Source organism: Bos taurus, chromosome 3 (genome assembly GCF_002263795.3).
Source record: "Bos taurus isolate L1 Dominette 01449 registration number 42190680 breed Hereford chromosome 3, ARS-UCD2.0, whole genome shotgun sequence".
NCBI classification, from domain to species: Eukaryota; Metazoa; Chordata; class Mammalia; order Artiodactyla; family Bovidae; genus Bos; species Bos taurus.
In genome coordinates, this window is record NC_037330.1 from 33,967,546 (window position 1) to 33,989,895 (window position 22,350).

A 22,350-nucleotide genomic window follows, 5' to 3' on the forward strand; every position below is an offset into this window, starting at 1 on the left:
GCTCAGGACAGAGAGAGGTTCAGACTTAGAAACACCCTCATCCCCATCTCCCAGCTTCCCTCCTCAAATCCTCTCCCCGAAAGCTAAAAAAACAAAATACCTAATTTTTCACTGAAGGACTCTGGGGCATTTGAAGATATAAATCTCACACTCCCCTATCAAGCGGGGAAACTCTGACCCAAAAGATTGGCCCAAAGTCAAAGGTCCTGCCACCCGGGTTCCCCAGTAATGCACATGTTACTGTGGAGGGTGCTGAGGAAGGTGAGGAGGTGGGAGGGGTTGACTCAGTCCTGAGGAGAAACTGGCACAGGACACACCCACCTTTGGGATGACAAATGGGCTAACTGGCACTGGTTTGGAAAATGGCTGGATCTGCCTTTGTCCTTCTTCCCTGGGCAGCTCTATGGCCAGGGCAGACTGAAACGTTTTGAGTGGCATGGGAGGCAGGTGGCCCTTATCCAGTCAGCAGTGACTCCTGGGCCCTGGGGTCCAGAGAGGGACTGAAGGAGGTGTCAGGAAGAGGAGACACACCAAGGACAAATATGGAACTGGGTCCCGAAGTGAAGAAGCACCAATAGCATCGGCCTGCCCTGGACTGAGGTGGGGGTGAGGGGTGCGGGGATAGAGCCTGGAAAAAAATGAGGAGACAGAGGAGGAATGGAGGACAAAGTGAGAGGGCATATTCTTTCATAAAGGTGAGAAGGAGAAATGTGAACCAGCGTCCAGAGAAGGAGCAGGGAGGAGAAAAAAAAGAAGAGAGTGAAGGGGAAGTGGGCCCATCCATCCATGTCCCGGGGCTCTGGGGCAGCTTAGACTCGTGATGGTCCTTTTTCCTCCTTCCAGAGCCCCTAGCTGACCCCACAGGAATGAAAGGAAGGCCTGAACAGACTCAGAAAGGGATCTTGAATGCTTCAGATCCAAGAGGCTGGGGAAAGGAGCTGGACAGAGAGGCAGGAGGTGGGGAGGGCTGAAACAGAGAGCCTCCTCACCCCCTCATCTTGTGTCCCAAGTGTAAGACAAGCCCAAGAAGGGGGACAGGGAGAAAGGTAGAGTTTCTAGGGCAAGTAGGAGTTGAGAGTATTGGTGGAAAGTGCCCCAGCAGGGAGGGGTGGGAGAACTAAAGGAATAGAAAAAACTGATATCCCAGCAAGTTTCCTGGCTACTGTTTGTTCAAGTTGCAACTCAGTTGCAATTGGGACCCTCTGGAAGGCTGTTTTCTAGGCAAGTCAGCCTCCTGGGTTCAAACATGATGGACTCTGTGGGCAAACAGGGGCCAGAGGAGTGAGTGGGGAACATACTGAGCTCAGACTGATGTCAGGTCAGTGCAGACATGGGGCCTTGATGACAGCCACTGAAGAGAGGTCACTAAACCACTGGTGGGCACTCCATGCAAGAGAGCAGGGAGAAGGCTGCCAACCAATTTCCCCTCCCCCCACATTTATTGAAGCTGGACAGATCGATAGAAGTGGCAGCAAGGAACCAGTCTCAGGTCTCCTGACCCCAGCCCTTGCCTGCAGCAGAGGCTGGTTCTCAGAGGCTGTGAGGGTACATGTAAGACCCCAAGGAAGATGCCTGGGTCCAGGCAGTAGACAAGAAGCGCTGAGCTCCTGCCATCTGGGACTCCAGGAAGAGGACGGATAGGAAGGCACTGGGAGGGCTGCCCAGGTTTCCAACAGCTGGTGCCTGCCCATCAGTGAAGACGTCTCAAAGCCCAGAATGATGGGGGAGGGAAGTTGGAGGAGAAGGAAGAGGGAGGTCCTGGAAGCCGGAGGTGGTTGAAGAGGTGCTGTTCTGTGCTGTTCTGTTCGGGAGTAGCTGGGGGCTGCTTACTGCTTCTCCACCGCTCCCTGCTCAGCTGCGCTCTCCGGGCTGGTGCCCTGACCCTGGTCCTGGCCCTGCCCATGCCACGGGGTCTCCTTGAACACAAACCAACAGTTCCCGGCCCACAGGAAGAAGTTGATAAAGCCGAAGAGCTGCAAAGACATGGTAGGGGGAGGAGGGAGGTCGTGAGAATAGGAAGGAAGGCATTGTGGGAACAGGGAGGAGGGATGCCTGCATGAGGTTGAGGGAGGGAGGCACAGAGGGTTAGAAAGACTGAAAGACAGAGGAGCACGGTTTAGGGCCATCACCCATTAAGGAGCTCTCTGATGAAGGTATCTAACTCTGTCTGCAGCATGCACCCAAATTGTGGCTTGGTCGCTGGGAGAATGTGATTCCTGGAGTGGAGCATCATGCAAAGCAGAGCAAAGAGCAAGGGCTCTCATGGTGCCTCGCCCAGCATCCTTGGGGCCTCCTGGGGTGGGCGGGGCCAGAGCTGTCCAAGGTGCTCCTTTCCTAGGGCAGCCACCCAGCTGGCTCTATCCAAATATTTACTCAAAATACTTAAAAAACTATCAGCAGGAAGTATTTAGGGGAGGTGTACAGATGTCTGCAATTAACTTTGAAATGCATTAACAATAAGATGGATTGATAGATGAACAGAGGCAGATAGATATGTGATAAAGCAAGTCTAGTAAAATGTTAATGGTACAGTCTAGTTGATTAGTGTGTGGGTGTTCATTGTAAAAATTCTTTCAACTTCACTGTACGTGAACATTTTTACAGTACAGTCTTGGGGGGGGGTGCAGGGAGGTGGAACCTATCATCAAAATTCCAGCAAGGTCTAGAAAGCTCCCTGGTGTACCAGCCATTAAACCTTTCAGTTACTGGGCTTTGGAGATGTTTTGACCATTTTCAGGGAGAGATTTCCCTAAGTAAAAGTCTCTCAGTCGTGTCCGACTCTGCGACCCCATAGATATACAGTCCATGGAATTCTCCAGGCCAGAATACTGGAGTAGGTAGCCTTTCCCTTCTCCAGGGGATCTTCCAAACCCAGGGATTGAACCCAGGTTTCTATCTGGGGATGTTTAAGCCAAAGCTTTCCAGGGCAGGGCTGAGGTGGCTGAGATGACAGGGGTACATTTGCAAAACTCAAGGCCTCAGCTATCTACCAACTGATATAGAGATATTTTGATGTTCTAACTAAGGTGGCCAATACATGCATACCAGCTGGACCCACCACTGCCCAAAACTCTTGTCCAGCCTGGAGCTCCTTCTCATGCACTCTGGGTCAGCTCCCAGCTTTGAGCCCCACCACAGCCCTAGGCGCCCTCTTCATGTGCTCATCTGTGTGCACACACATACACATAAAGAGACAGGAGGAGTGGGAGGTGGTCTCAACGAGCATGCCAGGAGGTGGGGAGAATGGAGGGAAATGGGAGGCAGAGGGCAGAAGAGGGAAGAAATGGGAGGTTGAGTGGCCCTTCCCAAATGTCCCTTGGGGTCAGCCAGAGGCCAGCAGCCAGCGTGAAGCAGAGGGGATGTGCTGGTTGCAGGTGCTGGGGATACCAGCTGTGAGGACACCCTCCCTGTTCTTCTCAGCCCCTACTGCTGTGACTGGCCTGGGCATCAGGGACAGTGCTGCCTCCCCCACACCCCATCAGTGGCCACAACTCTCACCACGGAGATGTTGGCCAGTCCCATGGAGGGTGTGGCCCCGGCACTGCACACTGCTTCCTCTCCATGGCACACAGACATGGCGGCGGTCAGGCTGGATGGCCGTGTGGCCCCCTTGACATCAGTCAGGCCCTTGCCCCAGGCAGCTGCAGCTACCAGCCAAAAAAAGGTGAAGGAGACAGTCACACAGAAGTCCTGGGAGGAGCAGAGGGACAGGAAATACAGTCAGAAAGGAATCCATGATTCTGCACTTCTTTTCCTCTTGCCCTAACGCACTGTGATCCTGGGGTCCCAGGACAGCTGCCTCTTCCCATCCTACCTGACACCTGGAGGCTCAGGGAGCCTAGATCATTCTGGGGAATCTGCCATCAAGAGAATCCTGCCAGCCAGGGCTACCCTTGCCCATGCCCTCAGAACTGAGGTCAGGGAACAAGTCATCCATTGGTCAGTGTCATCCCCAAGCCCAAGCAGCCTAAACGCACCACGTTCCCCTGCCCCAGCCTTTGCTTTGATCACCATTGCTCAGTTACACCTGGTGGTAGAGTTAGGGCAGACTGCAGGAGATAAGTGGGGATCCCCTAAGGCACCCTTTCCACCTTGCATGCCTAGGATAAGGAGAAAGCAAAGGGGAAATAGTATTAATAATAGCTGGCACTTATGGAGGCTAACTATATACTAGATATTCTTATACCAGATATTTTATCCTTCCAAAACAGTGAGATAGTTATTGTTTTCTTTCCATTTTTTAGTCAAGGAAACTGACATTTAGAGAGGTTAAATAAATTGTCAAGAGCATATGGCTAGTAAGGGACATTGCTGGGGTTTGAACCCAAGCAAATCTGACTCCAGAGCCTGCTTCCTGAAGCTGTTGTGCCTCCTGTGAGCAGAGCAAGTGATGGGAAGTCGGTAGACACAGCCCTGAGACGTGGGCCTTCTACAGGCCCAAGGACCTGGCAGCCCCAGCACCCAAAGGGACCAACAGCAAAGAGCTGCCAGGGAGATTGGGGAGGTTCACCTGCGAGGGTCAGGGACCCAGGAAAGCTGCCATGCTTGTCTTCAGCCCAGGATGTACACTTCCTCAGTATCTCCTCCCCACCCCATCCCTCCTGGCTGTGCCCACTCACCACCAGTGGGAAGCGCCTATTTTCCGTATAGAGTTTGTGGAAACGCAGGTAGATGACGAGCGCAGCGATAGTGTAGAAGAAGGAAAAGATGCCCAGGGTCACGAAGAACTCGGCGGGGGCAGAGAAGTCTCCCATGAGGTGCATGGTCTTGGAGGTGGATTCATCGTCACAGAGGGGCATCTCATACTGGACCCGGTTCAACCTGCAGGTGGCATGAAGCCAACCCTGAGCTCAGGGCGATCCTCTCCCTGTGCAAGCAGCAGGCCCTCCCTGCCCCAGGGGTAGTCCTGCTCCGGTTAACGCCCAAGGACTCTTGCAGAGCCGAGAGGGGCATGTAGGGAGGAAAGTTTGTGGAGGGAACCTTGGAGTCAAGACAGGAATTTCCCTGGAATTCTGGCCAAACTCTACCTCCCGCTCGGCCACCACCCCACATTCATCCATCCTGCCCAGACATGGTGACCCTGTATTCCCAAGTATCTCCAGGACCCTTTAAGTCATAACCACAATATATATAGTTCATCTATTTCTGTCAGCCAAACCATCAGGGGAATCAGCTTCATTCTGCCCCTGGGAAAGCACTGTGCCCAAGTTAAGATTGGAATTACCCGTTCTCAGACTTTAAGTCCCCCAGTGAGACTACATTAGACCAAAAACAAACACACTATTATGTGCAAGAGACAGCTGATCTAACTTGGATGCTGCTACTAGAAATTTCTGAAGAGGTGAGCCCTGTCCCTATTCTCCTCTGAACACTTGGGCTCCCCCTTCTCTAAGCTCCTAGATACCCAGGAAAGAGTATTCCCTTCTACCTCCTGGTCAAGGTGTGCCTCCTTGTATTCTGGTGGTACAGGTGAGTGTCCCCCTTCAGCTCTTTAGGATCTGAGTACTGAAAGCCTTCCTTACCTTCAAGGCAGGGAGGAGGCTATGGAGGGTAGAAGAGACTTGCCCAACTAGCCCAGACTCCTATAAGTCTCCACCCCACACAGTGGGGTTCTTTCTGTAGGAGCTGTCATTACCTGCTATTGGTTATTCATTGACTGGAACATTATTAAAACAAGGGTTTATCTGAGTTTCCCTTATATTTTTCTCTGGCTGCTGCTGCTGCTGCTAAGTCGCTTCAGTCGTGTCCAACTCTGTGCAACCCAGAGACGGCAGCCCAACAGGCTCCCTAGTCCCTGGGATTCTCCAGGCAAGAACATTGGAGTGGGTTGCCATTTCCTTCTCCAATGCATGAAAGAGAAAAGTGAAAGTGAAGTCGCTCAGTCGTGTCCGACTCATAGTAACCCCATGGACTGCAGCCTACCAGGATTCTCCGTCCGTGGGATTTTCCAGGCAAGAGTGCTGGAGTAGGGTGCCATTGCCTTCTCCTGTCTGAAATTCCTAAAGGGCAGGAAGGGCCTGTGCCTTGTAATTCTATTTGAAACTGGAGTGGCACACAACAAAAGGTCTTTAGGTTTCTGGAGGAGGAAGAGACCATGCAGGTCCTCCCAATGCAATGAGAGAGGATGTGCTGGGTCAGAATCAGCTCATGCTCACCTGAAGGGATAGCCGAATGAAACAATGATGGCGCTCACATCCTTGGCTTCGTTGTTGCAGCGAACTGTTGCTCCTGTCTCCCCGCTGTAGGAGCCGCAGGACCCGAAGGCGAAAATAGCAAAGAGCTGAGAGAGAGTGAAGCCCGATTGAGAGTCAAAAGGTCTCAACTGGCCAAGATCTATCCCTCTGAACCACCCTCTCACTCCTAGCAGGTACAGATATGGGATGGGGCCAAGTGAAAGTGAAAATGAAAGTCACTCAGTCATGTCTGACTCTTTTTGACCCCACAGACTATAGTCCACTAGGGTCCTCTGTCCATGGAATCTCCAGGCAAGAATACTGGAGTGGTTAGCCATTCCCAGGAGTCCCTTTAATCAAGTCCCTTCTGGCCAGGGACCCATGGCTTCTGCTGGTCTCCCAGCCTCAGGGTGCTCTGTTCACTGCACAGGATGCTGGACCAAATAGCCAAATGCATAGGGTTGACTTTGACTGCTACCTGGGAGGGAAATGAAGAGGGAGAAATGGGCAGTTTCTAAGTCTCCCCACTGGATGTGACATTGGAGACCACAGATAGCCTCCTTAAGATGATGACTAACACAAAGCAATTTAGGCTTTAGAAACTTCTATCTCAAAGGTGCACTTGAATTTCCTCCCCAAGGGAGAGGCATCCTAGAAATTCCCCTGTGCCAACTGAGATCAGGCATGCATGGAATTCTTTCCATTTCTCCTTTGAAGGCATCATTCAATCTTGTCATTACCTTCTTGCTAACTTACAGTGACTTCCTGCCTCAGTGGAGATATAGCTGGAGGGGACCACTTCTGCCAAGCCTTCAGAGGGACCAAGGGGGCAGGGGCTGGGCTGCTGTCCCACGGTACCACCAGCTAACTTCTCTTCCCCTAAAGGCACCTTTCCTTCAGCAACAGTGCTGGCTGGGTTACCAGCAGTCCTGGCTCAAACCCAGAGAAAAGTATCCTCCACTTGCCTTATCAGCCTTTGCTATTTCCCCAGTGGTGTTTCACTTTATAATCTGTTGATGCTGCCATTTCTCGGTGTTGAGAACCAAAGGCATTTCAGATTACTTGAATTGTTTTCCTCTTCACCTTTCATCACATGTTACTAAACCTCCTATCTTGAGTGAAATGGAATTTCCTCATCCTACAATTTTCTAATTTCTTCCTGGGGACACACACTTTGGTTAGAAAAGAAGGTGAGAAATTGGAATTTCTTATTCTCCCACATCATCTGTTGAGGCCCCATTTCCTGTGTTCTTACCATTGGCTTGTGCATGATATAATCCTTTGTGTTAAGCAGTGAGCTTACTCTGTTAATTGTTCACTTTTTGTATGTTTCTTTGTGATTCAGTATCTCAGACATGAATTACCTAGAAGACAGCTAATTCACATCCCAACCCTGCATCCAGAGTTGATAGAATAGAGTTGTGTGCATGGTATCTTGCTAATGCTTGATAGTGTTGTGGAAGGAAAAGAGAACTGGGTTAGGAGTCTGGAAATCTGGGTCCTAGTCCTGGTCCTGTCACTAATGAGCCAGTAACCTCTAACAAGCCATTCTGTTCTCGGCATCTCAGTTTCCTCATCTGTAAAACGAGAGGTTTGGAGCAGGCCATCCCAAGGCCTTTCCAGCTCTGTGGTTCTCTCACTCTGAGGGTAGCTCTCTCCATGTGTTCTTGGCTGGGTTTGCCAGCAGCTGCGCTCTGGCCATGGGTGGTGTCCGGTGCCACTGCCCCACCTTGCATCGCCTGGCCTGGCAGATCTTCTCCAGGCTGGAGCCACTGACCCCTCTCTAAAGGTCATAATGGGTACCTCTCTGTTTCTAGGAGGTTTAATTCGAACAAACAAGAATTGTCTCCATCTTAACACTCCTCCAGGAAAGGAGATAGTATAATCTCTCTCCAGTGCCTGAATAACCTCCTGATCTGACTTAAACTACAGAGGCCACAGTAGAACCCTGTTTGCTCATCTTCTTGACAGAACTGAAGGGAAGTCACTCAAAACCTCTGCATCATTACCTTTACATACTCCAAGTGGCCTCCCTGGCATAACCATGGCACTCCTCTAGCTCACCCTCATAAGGATTCTCTAATCTTTTGTCAGCTCTGTGGTTCTGAGTCCTCATGGAAGTTTCTTTGTTCCTCTTAGCTTCTGGTGTCCAGAACTGGACACAATTAGGACGTACCATTCTAGGAAGGGCAGACAGTTGGATATATTTTTACTGTTAGCAGTTAGTGAGTGGCTCTGTATAGGTCCCCCCTAAAAGTTGGCACTTCTCACCTAGGGCAATGAACAGTTAGTTATGGAGCTTCTGTTTTACCAGCACTCTCTTGACTGGCACTCCTGACCAGCTACAGAAAGATGTCATTTATTGAGCATCTACTATGTCCCAGGCATTGTTCTAGGCAATATGACTTATTAGTGAACAAAAAAGAAAAGTAAAATCTCTGTCTTCATGGAGCTTGTACCCTAGAGCTTCACTATCCACTATGGTAGCAATTAGCCAAATGTGGCTATTTACATTTAAATTAATTAAAATTAAATAACATTTAAGATTCAGTGGCTCGGTCACACTATCCACATTTCAGGTGCTCACTAGACACATGTGACTAGTAGGTTCCATGCTGAACCACACAGATTATAGAACTTTTCCATCATTGCAGAAAGTTCTGCTGTGTCCAGAAGACAGGCTTGAGGTTCTAAAAATCCTGAACCCTGCTTTATGATTCCTCCATGGGCAAAATACACCCATAGTAACATTAGTATTAACTGTATTCTCTTCTATTCTGATTCTTTGAAAGTCAGGAGTCTCTAAACAACTTATATAATTTTATTAACCAGAATATATGGTTAAATCAGAACAACACAGTCAGAAGGTGTCAGATAACAGATGACAGTTTGCTATTAAGTGAATGGACGGTGGAATCTCGGGAAAATCTCTCAGGTTCACAGAACAGCAGAGCAAAAAGGATCTCAGAGATTATCAAGCGCAACAGTCTCATTTCATAGAGGTGGAAACTGAAGTCCCAAAAGATTAAGTGACTTTCCCAAGGTCACATTTAGCCAATGTGAGAGCCAAGCTTAGAATTCACAACTCCTGATTACCGGTTCACTGCTCTTTCTATGTCATCCATTCATTAATCAACAAAGAGTTATCGAGTATCTACTTTGTGCCAGACGCTGCAGAATCCAAGATGAATAAGACCAGTACCTGCTCTCAAGAGTTTGCATCCAGAAAGGAGTCATGCTCAAATAAAAGCCAAAACATAACCCAGGATCACAGAATTATTAAGGCTGAAAAAAGATATCTCCAGTCTGTGCAGGGAGGATTGCAAAGAGGGAGGAAGTAGCTGTGCACCTTGGGATGCAGGAGCAGAGAAAGATGCTTTCCCAGCTCCTTCCACCTTTCTGCACCAGATATGCCTTTTTCCTGAACTGTATCAGGGGACTGAGCCACAGGGAAGAGTGCAGAAGACCAGTAATCACCCCTGTTACTAGGCACCAAGCTGGTCATGAAGAACAGAAGCCAAGGAAGGATGGAGACCCTGAGACAAGGGGCATCTCCAGGGCTCTGATACCAACTAGCCCTCTTCCTCATGGGCCTGCATTGCTGGGAACAGCAGTGGCCACACTCTCCTCCTCCTCCTCCTCCTCTTCCTCTTTCTCCTGCCTCTGCATCTCTTTTGGAAAGATGTAAGAATAACCTTGCTAGTTTAAGGATGAGGCTCCACTTTGGTGCTGACTTGCTTTTTGGTGATAACCTTTGTCAGTCCTGAGAACACTAACATTTCCACTTAGCGCAGAGCACAAGGAAGACAAGATCTCCCACAAAGCCTATTCCCACAATCATCTCATTGGTTGTTACAGACTCTGATGGTGTGCTTTTGAATTCTCCATATTTATTGAAATACCTTATTTTCACTACCGAGACCCCAGAGCCAAATAAGTGACTTTGGTACCTCAAAGGTGAGTTACTGATCAAGGGCATGCCCAGTTAAACATAATATGACATTATCGGAACAGCGGGCTTCCCTTGTAAGAATCCGCTTGCAATGCAGGAGACCTGGGTTCGATCCTTGGATTGGGAAGATCCCCTGGAGAAGGGAAAGGTTACCAATTCCAGTATTCTGGCCTAGAAAATTCCATGGACTATACCCATGGGGTTGCAAAGAGTTGGACACGACTGAGCAACTTTCACTTTCATTTCATTGGAACAGTGACTGAATAATCCAAGCGATTCATACCTTACCCTCAGAGGGGGCTAAAGGGGAGAAGGAGGATAAGGAGAAAAAGGGGGCAACAGAGGTAGGGATGGTTGGATTACATCACCAATTCAATGGACATGAGTTTGAGCAAACTCCAGGAGATGGTGAAGGACAGGGAAGCCTCGCTTGATACAGTCCATGGGATCACAAAGAGTTGGACACAACTTAGCTAATGAACAAGAACAGAGTAGGGATTTGGCAGTAACATCTAAATGATCTTACCAAAGGACAAGTCTAGCTGACAGTCTGCATAAGGGGGAAAGTTAGGGAGAATGAGAGGTCTGGGAACCAATACTTACTGAATACCTCTTGGATTGCCAGGCTCACCATGGTCTTCTCAGATGCTCCAATGCTTTACAGATATTGCTTTCTGTAATCTTTCCAGAGAGCTCATGAGATGTATCTTACCCTCATTTACAGATAAGAAACTTAGACCCATGAAGATTTCATCACTTACCCCAGCTTCCATAGCTAGAAAGCTGAGAAAAACTAGTTCTCCAATAATTGGTATATGCCCATGTTCTTTGCCTAGCTTAGTGTAGACTCAGTGAGACCCCAGAACTGAAATTGAGGTGAGATTAGTTCATGTTAAAATTTTAAAAAGATACGCTAATAGAAGAATAACATTACTTTATCTCACCAGGATTCCAGTAAAAGCTTTGCTTTTTTGGTAATAGTGACAACAGAGTTTTCAGTTATCATTACAATAACTGCAAGCTTTGTGTGTGGTGTTTTTTTCCCTTTGTCGAGACAGGAGTATTTGATCCCTCCAAGCAGGAAATATGCAAAAAGTCCCAAATGATATTTTCACTGTCATTTTGGTGCTGGTTCCTGGGGCCAGTACCTGTGTTCACCTGGAGAGACTCAGGGCAAGTGAAACTCACTTTGAATTCAGGTTACCAGGTTGGCAGTAAAAGCAAAGCATCTCTTTATGAAGCTACCCTTTGAATGAAAGCTGAGTTCAGAGCCTAGCCATGGACTCCTGGATTGAGTATTATGAGAGAAAAGCATAACTTCCTCTCTAAGAAACTGAGGATCTTAAAAGTCAAACAGGTTTTAACTCTTAGGGATCAGAGCTGACGGTGGACAAGACCAGGCATTGCTTTGTGCAGCCTTACAGAAATGTTATGGGTGTTGGCTGGGGTAGGTTTGGGAAAAGGATAGAAAGGTTGAAGAAAGAAGCCTTTCAGAATCCGCCCCCCATGGAGGATGATTCTGTGGTCTAATAACCTCATTGTTTTCCTCATCCCTTGACAGTCTTTCTCAAATTTCCCTTAGATCCAATTGTCTAGTTTAATGATAAAACCGTACTGTTTTATTTCCAGTTCTGCTCCTCTGGATTGCTCATAATGGCTTCCCAGCTCTGGATAGCAGACACACAGAGCCTTAAGATTACTCTTCCATGGCCCCCTCAGATACTCAAGGGGTGCGTCAGAGCAGGGAAGTGAGGAGAGGTGAAAGAGCTCAGTCAGCAGTTATTCCAAATGCTCTTGAGGCAGTAGGGAGAGTGGAAAGTCCCCACTAGGTCCCAGAGTTTGCACTTGGGAGCTCCCCAGTCTGGCCTGTAGCCCCAGTCAGGGTGTCAGATATGGGAAGATAACCCCAAATGCACTATTGCTTCTAAATTCCAGATCTGATGATTCTCATCCAAAGGACGATTTACGAATCAGTGACACAGTGTTAACTCCTGTCTCCAGTGAGTTAAAAGCCCTTTAGAACTCAATCCTCCTCAGTATTAATGGTAACTTATTCCCCAGCTGAATTTTGTGCTGAAAGCATATTAATTAAGTTATTCACACACCATTTGGTGTGCCGATTGTCTAACAAATCTCTTCTCTGATAGTGCGCTAAATGCTCCCGACAGGTCTTTATAATTTGAAAGAGTGACTGCATCTGTCCAGGATCCTAATTTATACACTGGGACGGACAGAGAACATGCTAAGGTCTCAAAGTACCAGTCAGGCAGGAGAAGATGGTGTTTCCCCTATACCACTACAGGGAAACTGAGGCCCTGGGCAAATGATTTCTTCAAGGCCACAGAATAAGTCTAATCAGGGTAATGTTCTGGCATGCCAACCTATTTAGAGCAGAAAGGGACTCTAGGGACGGTCTGATCAACATTTGATTAATATTGGAAACTGAAGCCCAAAGAAGAGATTTTTGCCAAGGTCAAGTAGATAGAAAAGGCAAGTCCAGGTCTGTATCCTAAGGCCCCAGCTTTCCAGCTCAATGTTCTATCTTAGTCTGTTGCTGCTACTGCTGCTATGTCACTTCAGTCGTGTCCGACTCTGTGCGACCCCATAGACGGCAGCCCACCAGGCTCCGCCGTCCCTGGGATTCTCCAGGCAAGAGTACTGGAGTGGGTTGCCATTGCCTTCTCCATATCTTAGTCTACAAGGCACGTTTTGGCTGACTTTTATTGTCTTATTTTTCTTTTCTTTATTTCATCCTCGGGCCATGAAATCCATTCATTCATTCACGCACTTGCTCCCGCAGTTACAGCAACGCAGATTACACGTGATCTCAATAGAGCAGGCCTGCCAGCCAGGACCCTGTCCCTTGAGTCCACCTCCAGGATCAGTCAGGCCCTGGCAGGTCTGGGGACAGGATGGTACCCGTCGCCTGCCTCCTTCCCTCCTCTGCCCTCCGCAGCTTTCCTCGTCCCCCTTGTCCTCCTCCCCCCTCCCGCCACCCAGGAGTGGTATGTGCAGGATCAGAGTTCTGGAAAGGTTACACCCGGGTCCTCTCGCCCGGGTGAAATGTGAGCGCCCTGGGCAAAAGCTCCTTGCACATAGAAGGACTGAATCCGGGACTCCGCATGCCTCGTTCCTCACCCTCCTGCCACCAAGTGCTGGAGAAGCAACCCCAGCGCACCCCTCCCCCGCCCACCTGTCGCCGCCCCCCACCCTTCCGCCCGGCCAGCCGCAGCACCTCCCCACCCCACCCCCCAACTCCGGCCACATTGCTTAGGGTCAGCGTCACAGCCCAGGCTCCCGAAATAGCCCTCGGCTGGGGCTGCAACTCACCCACTGGAGAACTTTGATGAAGCCCAGCGGCTCCTCCAGCCGCCGCCAGCGCAGCCCCACGAGCAGGCGGTCCACCTGCAGAGACACAGCCCGCCCGGGGTCAGGGCGGTGGAGGACCAGGGAGGGCGCTGCCCTCTTTCTCCCACTCACATTCGGGAGAAGGGGAGGAATAAGGGTCGGCCCGACACCCCGGTAGAGGACGAGAGGCGAGAGGGAGCCTCAGGGGCGTGAGGGGAGTACCTGCTGGCGCGGCGACTTGTCCGCGGTGCGGCTGGAGCTCTCCGTCGAGGACATGCTGGCGCAGCGGGGCCGGGGCGCGGCGCGGGGGCTGCGGGGGCTGCGGGGACTGTGGTGGGGCTGAGGGCTGCTGACCCGCGGCGCGGGAAGCGGGCGGTACCGGAGCTGGAGCGGCCGTCGGCCGCCCGGGATCCAGGCTGGCTGGGTGAGTCGCGGGGGGCGCTGCTGCTCGCGCTCTCCGAGGCCGCGGCCGCCGCTCTGCCCGGCCGGCTGCAGAAAGCCCCCGAGTCCAATTCAAACTTCTGTCAAACTCGCGAACCAACTTGGCAGCCGAGTCACGTGGCGCCCGCTCTCAAGCCGTCCTCCCGCCCCCTTAGCTCCCGGGTCCCTGCCCGCGGGACTCCTTAAAGGGACCTGTGGCCTCTGCGGGCAGTTCGGCCGCGAGGGGGCTCCGGTTCTTTGCCAGAACCTCCAGGGGTCAGCGAGACACCGCGGCCACCCGACCCACAACCCAAGTGGGGAACTGGCCCGGGGCGCTGGCAGTCACCGGCTCCCAAGTTTATCTTTCCCAACTTTCCTGGATTTGGAACTTCTCAGTGCCTTTCTTCTTCCTCAACATGTAGAACCTAAAGCATTCTCATCAAAGCATTATTATCAGTGCTGAAATAAAGTTCTAAAACTTCTGGTTAGCAAACTGCTTTCTCCCCAAATCTTCAAAGCCAGAACAGATGAAAAGGGCAATAGAAGATATCCAGTTTTTGCTGTCTAGTTAGGCGTTGCTTTAATTTTTTCACAGCAAAAACCATTCTTACCTTAGTGATGTAAAAGTTATGGATCACTGAAAAGTATAAACTCAGCCTCCTTTAAAATAGCCACTGCCATTTAAATGAGAGGGAAAAATAGTCTTTGAGGAATGGAGAGGGCTCAGAAGATGTACATTGTGTTGAAAATTTGACGTTATTACTTACGATCCACCATAAACCGGTCCCTAATTTTCAAATTGGGTTCTGCACGAGCCGGAATAAGTAATGATGCATATTACACGTTCGGTTTACAGGAGTGTAAATGTTAAGTACTGAGAGGTTAAGTGATTTGTCCAAAGTCACTGAGCGAGCCAGTGGGGATGGGGGTGGGGCATATAGTCAAAGAAACTGCCTTCACCTTCTAAAAATTGGCTGTAAATGTGTATCCATCGCCTGAGTATCATTCCTGGAAGTCCCTTCTGGTACTTCAGAATGACTTCTGAGGGAACATTTAGCTATTATTAATGCGATTTGTCCCCTAAGTAAGTGCCTTCCAAGCTTGGAGGTGGTCAATGAGGGGAGTCAAGTCACCTGGGCTTGAAGGGAATTTCTCCAGTGGACTTGCATGCAAATCTAGGCTAAGCAAGGAACTGCTGAGTGAGTCCCCAATCCATGAATGCCTACATGCTCAGTTGTGACCAACTCTGTGGCCCTATGGACTGTAGCCTGCCAGGCTCTTTTGTCCATGGCGTATCTCAGGCAAGAATACTGTAGTGGGTTGCCATTTCCTTCTCCAGGGGGTCTTGCAGACCCAGGGATTGAACCTGTATCTCTTGTATCTCCTGCACTGGCAAGTAGATTCTTCACTACAGTGCCACCTGGGAAGCCCCCCTCCTCAAACCAGTTGTTAATAAATTATCCTGCAGTCTCAGAGATTCCTTTTCTATGGAATAGGGATAATAATTTCTGTCCTTATTTCATAAAGTGATCAGCAGCTTAAGTGGTATAAGGTATGTAAATACCCACACTACACACATGAAATAATACACTCATTAGCAATGTCAAGAACAATATGCATGTGGAATACAATGCAATCAGAGAAGAATCAGAATAACACAGCAAAATTCCACATACCCACCAATCAGCCTTGTGAAATTTTAACACTCTTCCTCATTTGTCTCAAATCTATTCTTTAAAAACAAAATTAAAATTGCATGTAAAATTGAACCCCTGGGTGTACCCTCATATCATTCTCTCCCTTTTTCCTTGCTGTAAGTAACAACTATCCCATCCTGCATTTGTTTTTAGTTAGCCTCATGTACATTTTAGTGCTTTTTCTCTCTCTATATATATATAACTATATACATGACTGTATGACTGTATCTAGAAATAACACACATTCACCATTGTATTGTTTTTCGGATTGTTTTAAACTATATGTAAACAATATCATACGTTAGGTATCCTTCCTCTGCTTTTTTTTTTTTTTTTTTTTGTAAACATAAGGTTGTAAGAGTCATCTAGCCTGATGCACGTACATTTAGTTCATTCCTTTTGGCTATAAGGAATTCCACTACATACATATACCATATGTATTCACTTATTCTCATATTGATGGACATTGAGGTTATTTTCAAACATCTATTCTCACAAACAGTCCTGCATCACATGTGTACATATGTCCTTCTGCATCTGTGCCTAGGTTGCTTCACAGCAAGACATTTCCAAACTTCTCTTTTTTAATACAAATGCTGGTAAGAAATACATTTTAATGTCATGATCCATGATATAAATGGAAACAAAAGTTTCACAAAAAGCTTTCATATTTTCTATTCCATTTCATTTTTTAAAAAAGTCTGATGATCCAGAAGCAGATCCAGGTTTTGTGGGGACTAAAGTTTATACAATTTGAGCACTCTCTTTAGAAAAAGAATAGAAAATTATGAATAAAAATATATCAGTCAGATATTGGAAGAAGCTTTGCAAGTGAGAGGTCCTGAAGCTGAAGCTTCATTAGTTTTAGGGTCCCTCTGAGTAGACACACTAAATTAATTTAATGATTCACTTATAATGATGGATCTCTACCAGCAGTTTGAGAAACATCACTCTATACCTAAAAGTGAGCTAGCTGGGTCATGAAATATGAACACTGCAACTCTGAGTTTTGATAAATGTTTATATCCAGGTAACCACCACCATGATCAAGATAACAAAAGCTTCCATTATTCCCAAGTGTTTCTTCCTGCATTTTGCTGTCAATCCCCAGTCAACCACTGATCTGCTTTGTCATTATAAATTTGCTTTGCTTTTTCTAGAATTTCAGATTGGTGGAATTATACAGTATGTATTCTTTTGTGTTTGGCTTCTTTCACGCTGCATAATGTTTTTGAGATTTATCCATATTATTGCTGTATTTATCAATAGTTTGCTCCTTGTTTGTTCCTGAGTTCCATCCCATCACTGTTTATTCACCTGCCAAAATATATTTGGGTTATTTCCACTTTATTTTTTAATATTATGAGTAGAGCTGCTAAAAAACATTTTTGTGCAGGTTTTTGAATGAACATAAGTCTTTATTTCTAGGGTAAATACCCAGGAATGGGATTTCTAGATTATTTATCTAACTTTATATAAAACCACCAAACTGTTTTCTACAGTGGGCTTACCATTTTGCTTTCTCACCAACAATGTATTCCAGATGCTCTGCATCTTCTCCAGAACTTGGTATTGTTAGAGGTTTTTTTCTTAGCCATTGTCTTTTTCTTAGTCAGTGGTACCTTATTGCTGTTTTAATTTGCATTTCCCCAATAGTTAATGATGTTGAATATGATTTATGTGCTTATTTGCCATCTGTGTATCTTTGGCAAAGTGTCTGTTCAAGTTGCTTGCCCATTTTTTAGTTGGGTTGTTTGTTTCTTACAATTAAGTTCTGAGAATTCTTTATATATTCTAAATGCAAGTCCTTTGTTGGATATGTGATTTGGTAATATTTTCTCCCAGTCTGTAGTTTGTCTTTTCATTCCCTTAACAGTGTCTTTTCCAGAGCATAAGTTTTACATTTTGGTGAAGTCTAATTTATCTTTTTTTAAAAATGGATCGTGATTTTGGCATCCTATCTGAAAACTCTTTGCCTAACCCTAGGTCACATATATTTTCTCCTATGTTTTATCTTAATGTTTATAGTTATATACTTTCCATTTGGATTTTTTGAGCTTTGTTTTTTCTTTTGTATAAAGTATGTAATTTAGATCAAGTTTCTTTCTTTCTTCCTTCTTTCCTTCCTCCTTCTCCTCTCTGTCCACCCTTTCTAGGCATGTAGATATTCAGTCGTTCTAACATCATTGTTTGTAAAGACTGTTCTTTCTCCATTTAATTGCTTCTGCGCTTTTGTGAAAAAAAATCAGTTGGTCATATTTGTGCGACTCTACTTCTGGACTGTGTCTAATCTGCGTCTCTATGCCCTTGCCAACACCACACTGGGTTGGATACTGTAGCTTTAAAGTAAATCTTAAAATAGAGTGATACAATTCCTCCAACTTTAGTGGTCTTCTTCAAAATTGTTTTAGCTATTCTAGTTCCTTTGCCTTTCAAAATAAATGTTAAGATCAGCTTGTCCATATCTTAAAAAAATTCTGCTAGGATTTTTATTAGAATCACATTAAATTTACCTGCCTAGATCAATTTAGGCAAAATTGACATGAATTTTATGTTGCATTTTTCAATCTATAAACATGACATGCTTCTCCATTTATTTAGGGCTTCAATTTCTTTCATCAGCATTTGCAGTTTTCAACATACAGATCATGTATATGCTTTGGTAGATTTATTCTCAACTATTTAATTTGTGAGAGAACCCATTATAAATTATATTATTTTATTTTTTAAATATAATTTTAAGTTTCCTTTTGACAATTGTTAGTATATAGAAACATGATTGATTTTGTTTCTGTTGATGTATCCTGTGACTTTTCTAAACTCACGTTTTAGTTCCACGAGTTCTTTGTAGGTTCCTTGGGATTGTCTATGTAAACAATTATATCGTCTGCAAATAGAGAAAGTTTTATTTCTTCCTTTATGAACTGTATGCCTTTTATTTATTTTCCTTGTCCTACTGCACTGGCTAGGACTTCCAGTATGATGTTAAATAGGACTGGTGACAATGGACATCATTGCCTTGTTCCTGACCATAGGACAAAGTATCCAGCTTTTCATGATTTCGTGTGATGTTAACTCTATGTTTTTTATAAATGCCCTTATCAGCTTGTGTCAGTTTTTTTCTATTTCGAGTTTGCTGAGAGTTTTTAATCATGGATGGATGTTGAATTTTGTCACATGTTTTTTCTGTATCAATTGATAATGATCATATATTTTTCCTTCTTTGGACAATTATGACAGGTAGATTACACTGATAAATTTTTTAGAATTTTTTTTGGCTACACTGGGTCTTTGTTGCTGCACACAGCCTTTCTCTAGTTGTGACAAACCAGGGCTAGTCTCTAGTTTTGGTGCACAGGCTTCTCACTGTGGTGGCTTCTCTTGCTGCAGAGCACAGGCTCTAGGGTGTGCAGGCTTCAGCAGTGGCATGTGGGCTTGGTAGTTGCGGCTCATGGGCTCTAAAGCATGGGTTCAGTAGTTGCAGCATGGAGGCTTAGTCGCCCTGTGGCATGTGGAATCTTCCCAGACCAGGGATCGAACCTGTGTCTCCTGCATTAGAAAGCAGATTCTTAATCACTGGACCACCAGGGAACTCCTACTTTTTAGAATTTTAAAAGGATATGTAAATATATGTCTATATAAAATTATATAGAAAAGATATATCATTTTTAAATAAAGTATTAATACATGTATACACACATACATATATGTGTGTGTGTGTGTGTGTGTATATATATATATATATGCATACATACATTTTATTTTTAGAGCAGTTTTAGGTTCACAGTAAAATTTGGCAAAATGTGCACAGAATTCCCACCTCCCTACCCCATCCTTGCACACAGCCTCTCCAATCATCAACAACCCAAATCAGTACAGTACATTTATTTGTAACAATCAATGAGCCAACAATGACACATCATTATCAACCAAAGTCCATAGTTTACATTAGGGTTTACTCTTTGTATATTATATAGTCTATGGGTTTTGACAAATGCATAATGACATGTATTCACTCTTATAATGTTATGCAGAATAATTTCACTACCCTAAAAATATCCCAAGCTTTACCTGTTCATCCCTGCCTTCCCACCACCCCATATCAACCAACTACTTATCTTCCTGCCTCCCAACTTTTGTTTTATCCAGAATATCACACAGTTGGAATCATTAAGTATGTAGCCTTTACAGATTGACTTCTTTCACTGAGTAATATGTTTTTGTTTCAGTTCAGTTACTCAGTCGTGTCTGAATCTTTGCGACCCCATGGACTGCAGCACGCCAGGCTTCCCTGTCCATCACCAACTCCCGGAGCTTGCTTAATGTCCATGTCCATTGAGTCGGCGATGCCATCCAACCATCTCATCCTCTGTTGTCCCCTTCTCCTCCTGCCTTCAGTCTTTCCCAGCATCAGGGTCTTTTCCAATGAGTCAGTTCTTCCCATCAGGTGGCCAAAGTATTGGAGCTTCAGCTTCAGCATCAGTCCTTCCAATGAATATTCAGGACTGATTTCCTTTAGGATGGACTGATTGGATCTCCTTGTAGTCCAAGTGACTCTCAAGAGTCTTCTCCAACACCACAGTTCAAAAGCATCAATTCTTCAGTCCTCAGCTTTTTTTATAGTCCAACTGTCACATCCATACATGACTACTGGAAAAACCATAGTTTTGACTAGACAGACCTTTGTTGGCAAAGTAATGTCTCTGCTTTTGAATATGCTATCTAGGTTGGTCATAGCTTTTCTTCCAAGGGGCAAGTGTCTTTTAATTTCATGGCTGCAGTCACCATCTGCAGTGATTTTGGAGTCCAAGAAAATAAAGTCTGTCACTGTTTCCATTGTTTCCCCATCTATTTGCCAGGAAGTGATGGGACCAGATGCCATGATCTTAGTTTTCTGAATGTTGAGTTTTAAGACAGCATTTTCACTCTCCTCTTTCACTTTCATCAAGAGGCTCTTTATTTCCTCTTCGTTTTCTGCCATAAGTGTGGTGTCATCTGCCTATCTGAGGTTATTGATATTTCTCCTGGCAATCTTGATTCCAGCTTGTGCTTCCTCCAGCCCAGCATTTCACATGATGCACTCTGCATATAAGTTAAATAAGCAGGGTGACAATATACAGCCTTGATGTACTCCTTTCCCAATTTGGAAGCAGTCCATTGTTTCATATCTGGTTCTAACTATTGCTTCTTGACCTGCATACAGGTTTCTCAGGAGGCAGGTAAAGTGGTCTGGTATTCCATCTCTTTCAGAATTTTCCACAGTTTGCTGTGATGCACACAGTCAAAGGCTTTAGCATAGTCAAAGAAGCAGAAATTTTTCTGGAATTCTCTTGCTCTTTTTTTAATCATGATGTGTTATTCTTTATATGTTGTCTATTATATATGCATATATTATATATTACTGAATTCAATTTTTAAATCTTTGTTGAGATTTTTTTTTTATTTGGTTGTGCTACTTGCTTGGCAGGCAAAATCCTAGTTCCCTGACCAGGGATCAATCCCTATGCAGCAGAAGTGTGGAGTCCTAACCACTGGACCACCAGGAATTCCCCAGCTGGGGATTTTCTTCACCTATGTTCATGAGGAGTATTGGTTTGTAGTTTTCTTTTTTGGACTCCCTTTCTTTGGTTTTGTTATCAAGGTAATGGTAGCCTCCTAAAATGAGTTAGAAAATGTTACTTTCTCTTTATGTTTTCTGGAGAGCTTTTTAAAAAGCTGAAGCTGTATTGTAGCCAAATCAACTGACCATTCAATGTAACATAACTCAGCATTTTTTAACCTATGAAATTATTCCACAGCAGATATTTCATTTTTTAAAAAATTATGTCTGTTGGGAGGAGAGGTACCCTACAAAAGGAGACTGATTTCTGCCAAATTTCTGTCCTGAATAGTTTTTTGTTTTGTAATTTTAGACAATCTTGGATTATCTAAATTTTAGATAATCTTTAGGGGAGACCCTAAACACTTGTTGGACTTTTGGTAAAATGACTTCTACTATTTGGAATCCTAATTCTGTTTGATTTGGATTTTTAAACAATTTATAAAGGCCTAATACATTTCAAAACCACTTAGTATTTGTACATTCTTCAGAACAGTTCATTTTAAGGGAAGAAATATACATGTGTGTATATATTTGTATACATGTAAAAATCAATTTATATATATATAAAAATAAAAACCATGACAATTATTGTGTGAAACAATGATTTAAATATTTCTATTTTTTTTTTTCTGGAACCAGTGACACATTGAAAACATTCTTACATAAACAAAGGCATGGAAGTGTGAATTGCTGAGGGATATTGGTGTTCAGCAAATGCTTTTATTTGCCCTGAAAATCAGATGTATGAAGGGGCATAGTAGGAAATAAAATTGGAATGGCAGTTGAAAGTAAGGGTCTTAAGTGATAAGCCCTTAGACTTTACTGACTGCTCACTCATATTCTGAACAGAAGAGGTGATAAAGAATAGTGGTTAAGGACCAAAGTCAAGTGAGAGAGATCTGAGTTCCAAACCTAGTTCTGCCATTTAGTAGCTATATTTCCTTTCCAAGAGACTTATTTTTCCTAAGCTTCCATTTTCCTATCTACAGAATGGGGTTAATGATGTTACCTACTTTGAGGGGTTGTTATGAAGACTAAATAAGATAATATAGAGAGATATTATATGTGGTGCCTGCCACATAGCAAATATTCAGTAAATATTAGTGACTACCTGATAAGAGCTGTGCTTCAGGAATATTAATCTGGCAGCAATGTGTA

At 45.2% G+C, this 22,350-nt stretch overlaps 1 protein-coding gene across 1 annotated transcript; it reads right to left on the reverse strand.

The window, feature by feature from the left end:
* Nucleotides 1-658: 658 nt before the first annotated feature.
* On the reverse strand, nucleotides 659-13,914 carry SYPL2 (synaptophysin like 2). Its single transcript, NM_001075676.1, is given in 6 exon segments — nucleotides 659-1,973; nucleotides 3,499-3,690; nucleotides 4,620-4,821; nucleotides 6,156-6,280; nucleotides 13,456-13,530; nucleotides 13,696-13,914. Coding segments are annotated over 6 exon segments (795 nt in total). The 5' UTR covers nucleotides 13,750-13,914; the 3' UTR covers nucleotides 659-1,826.
* Between the last annotated feature and the right edge of the window lie 8,436 nt (nucleotides 13,915-22,350).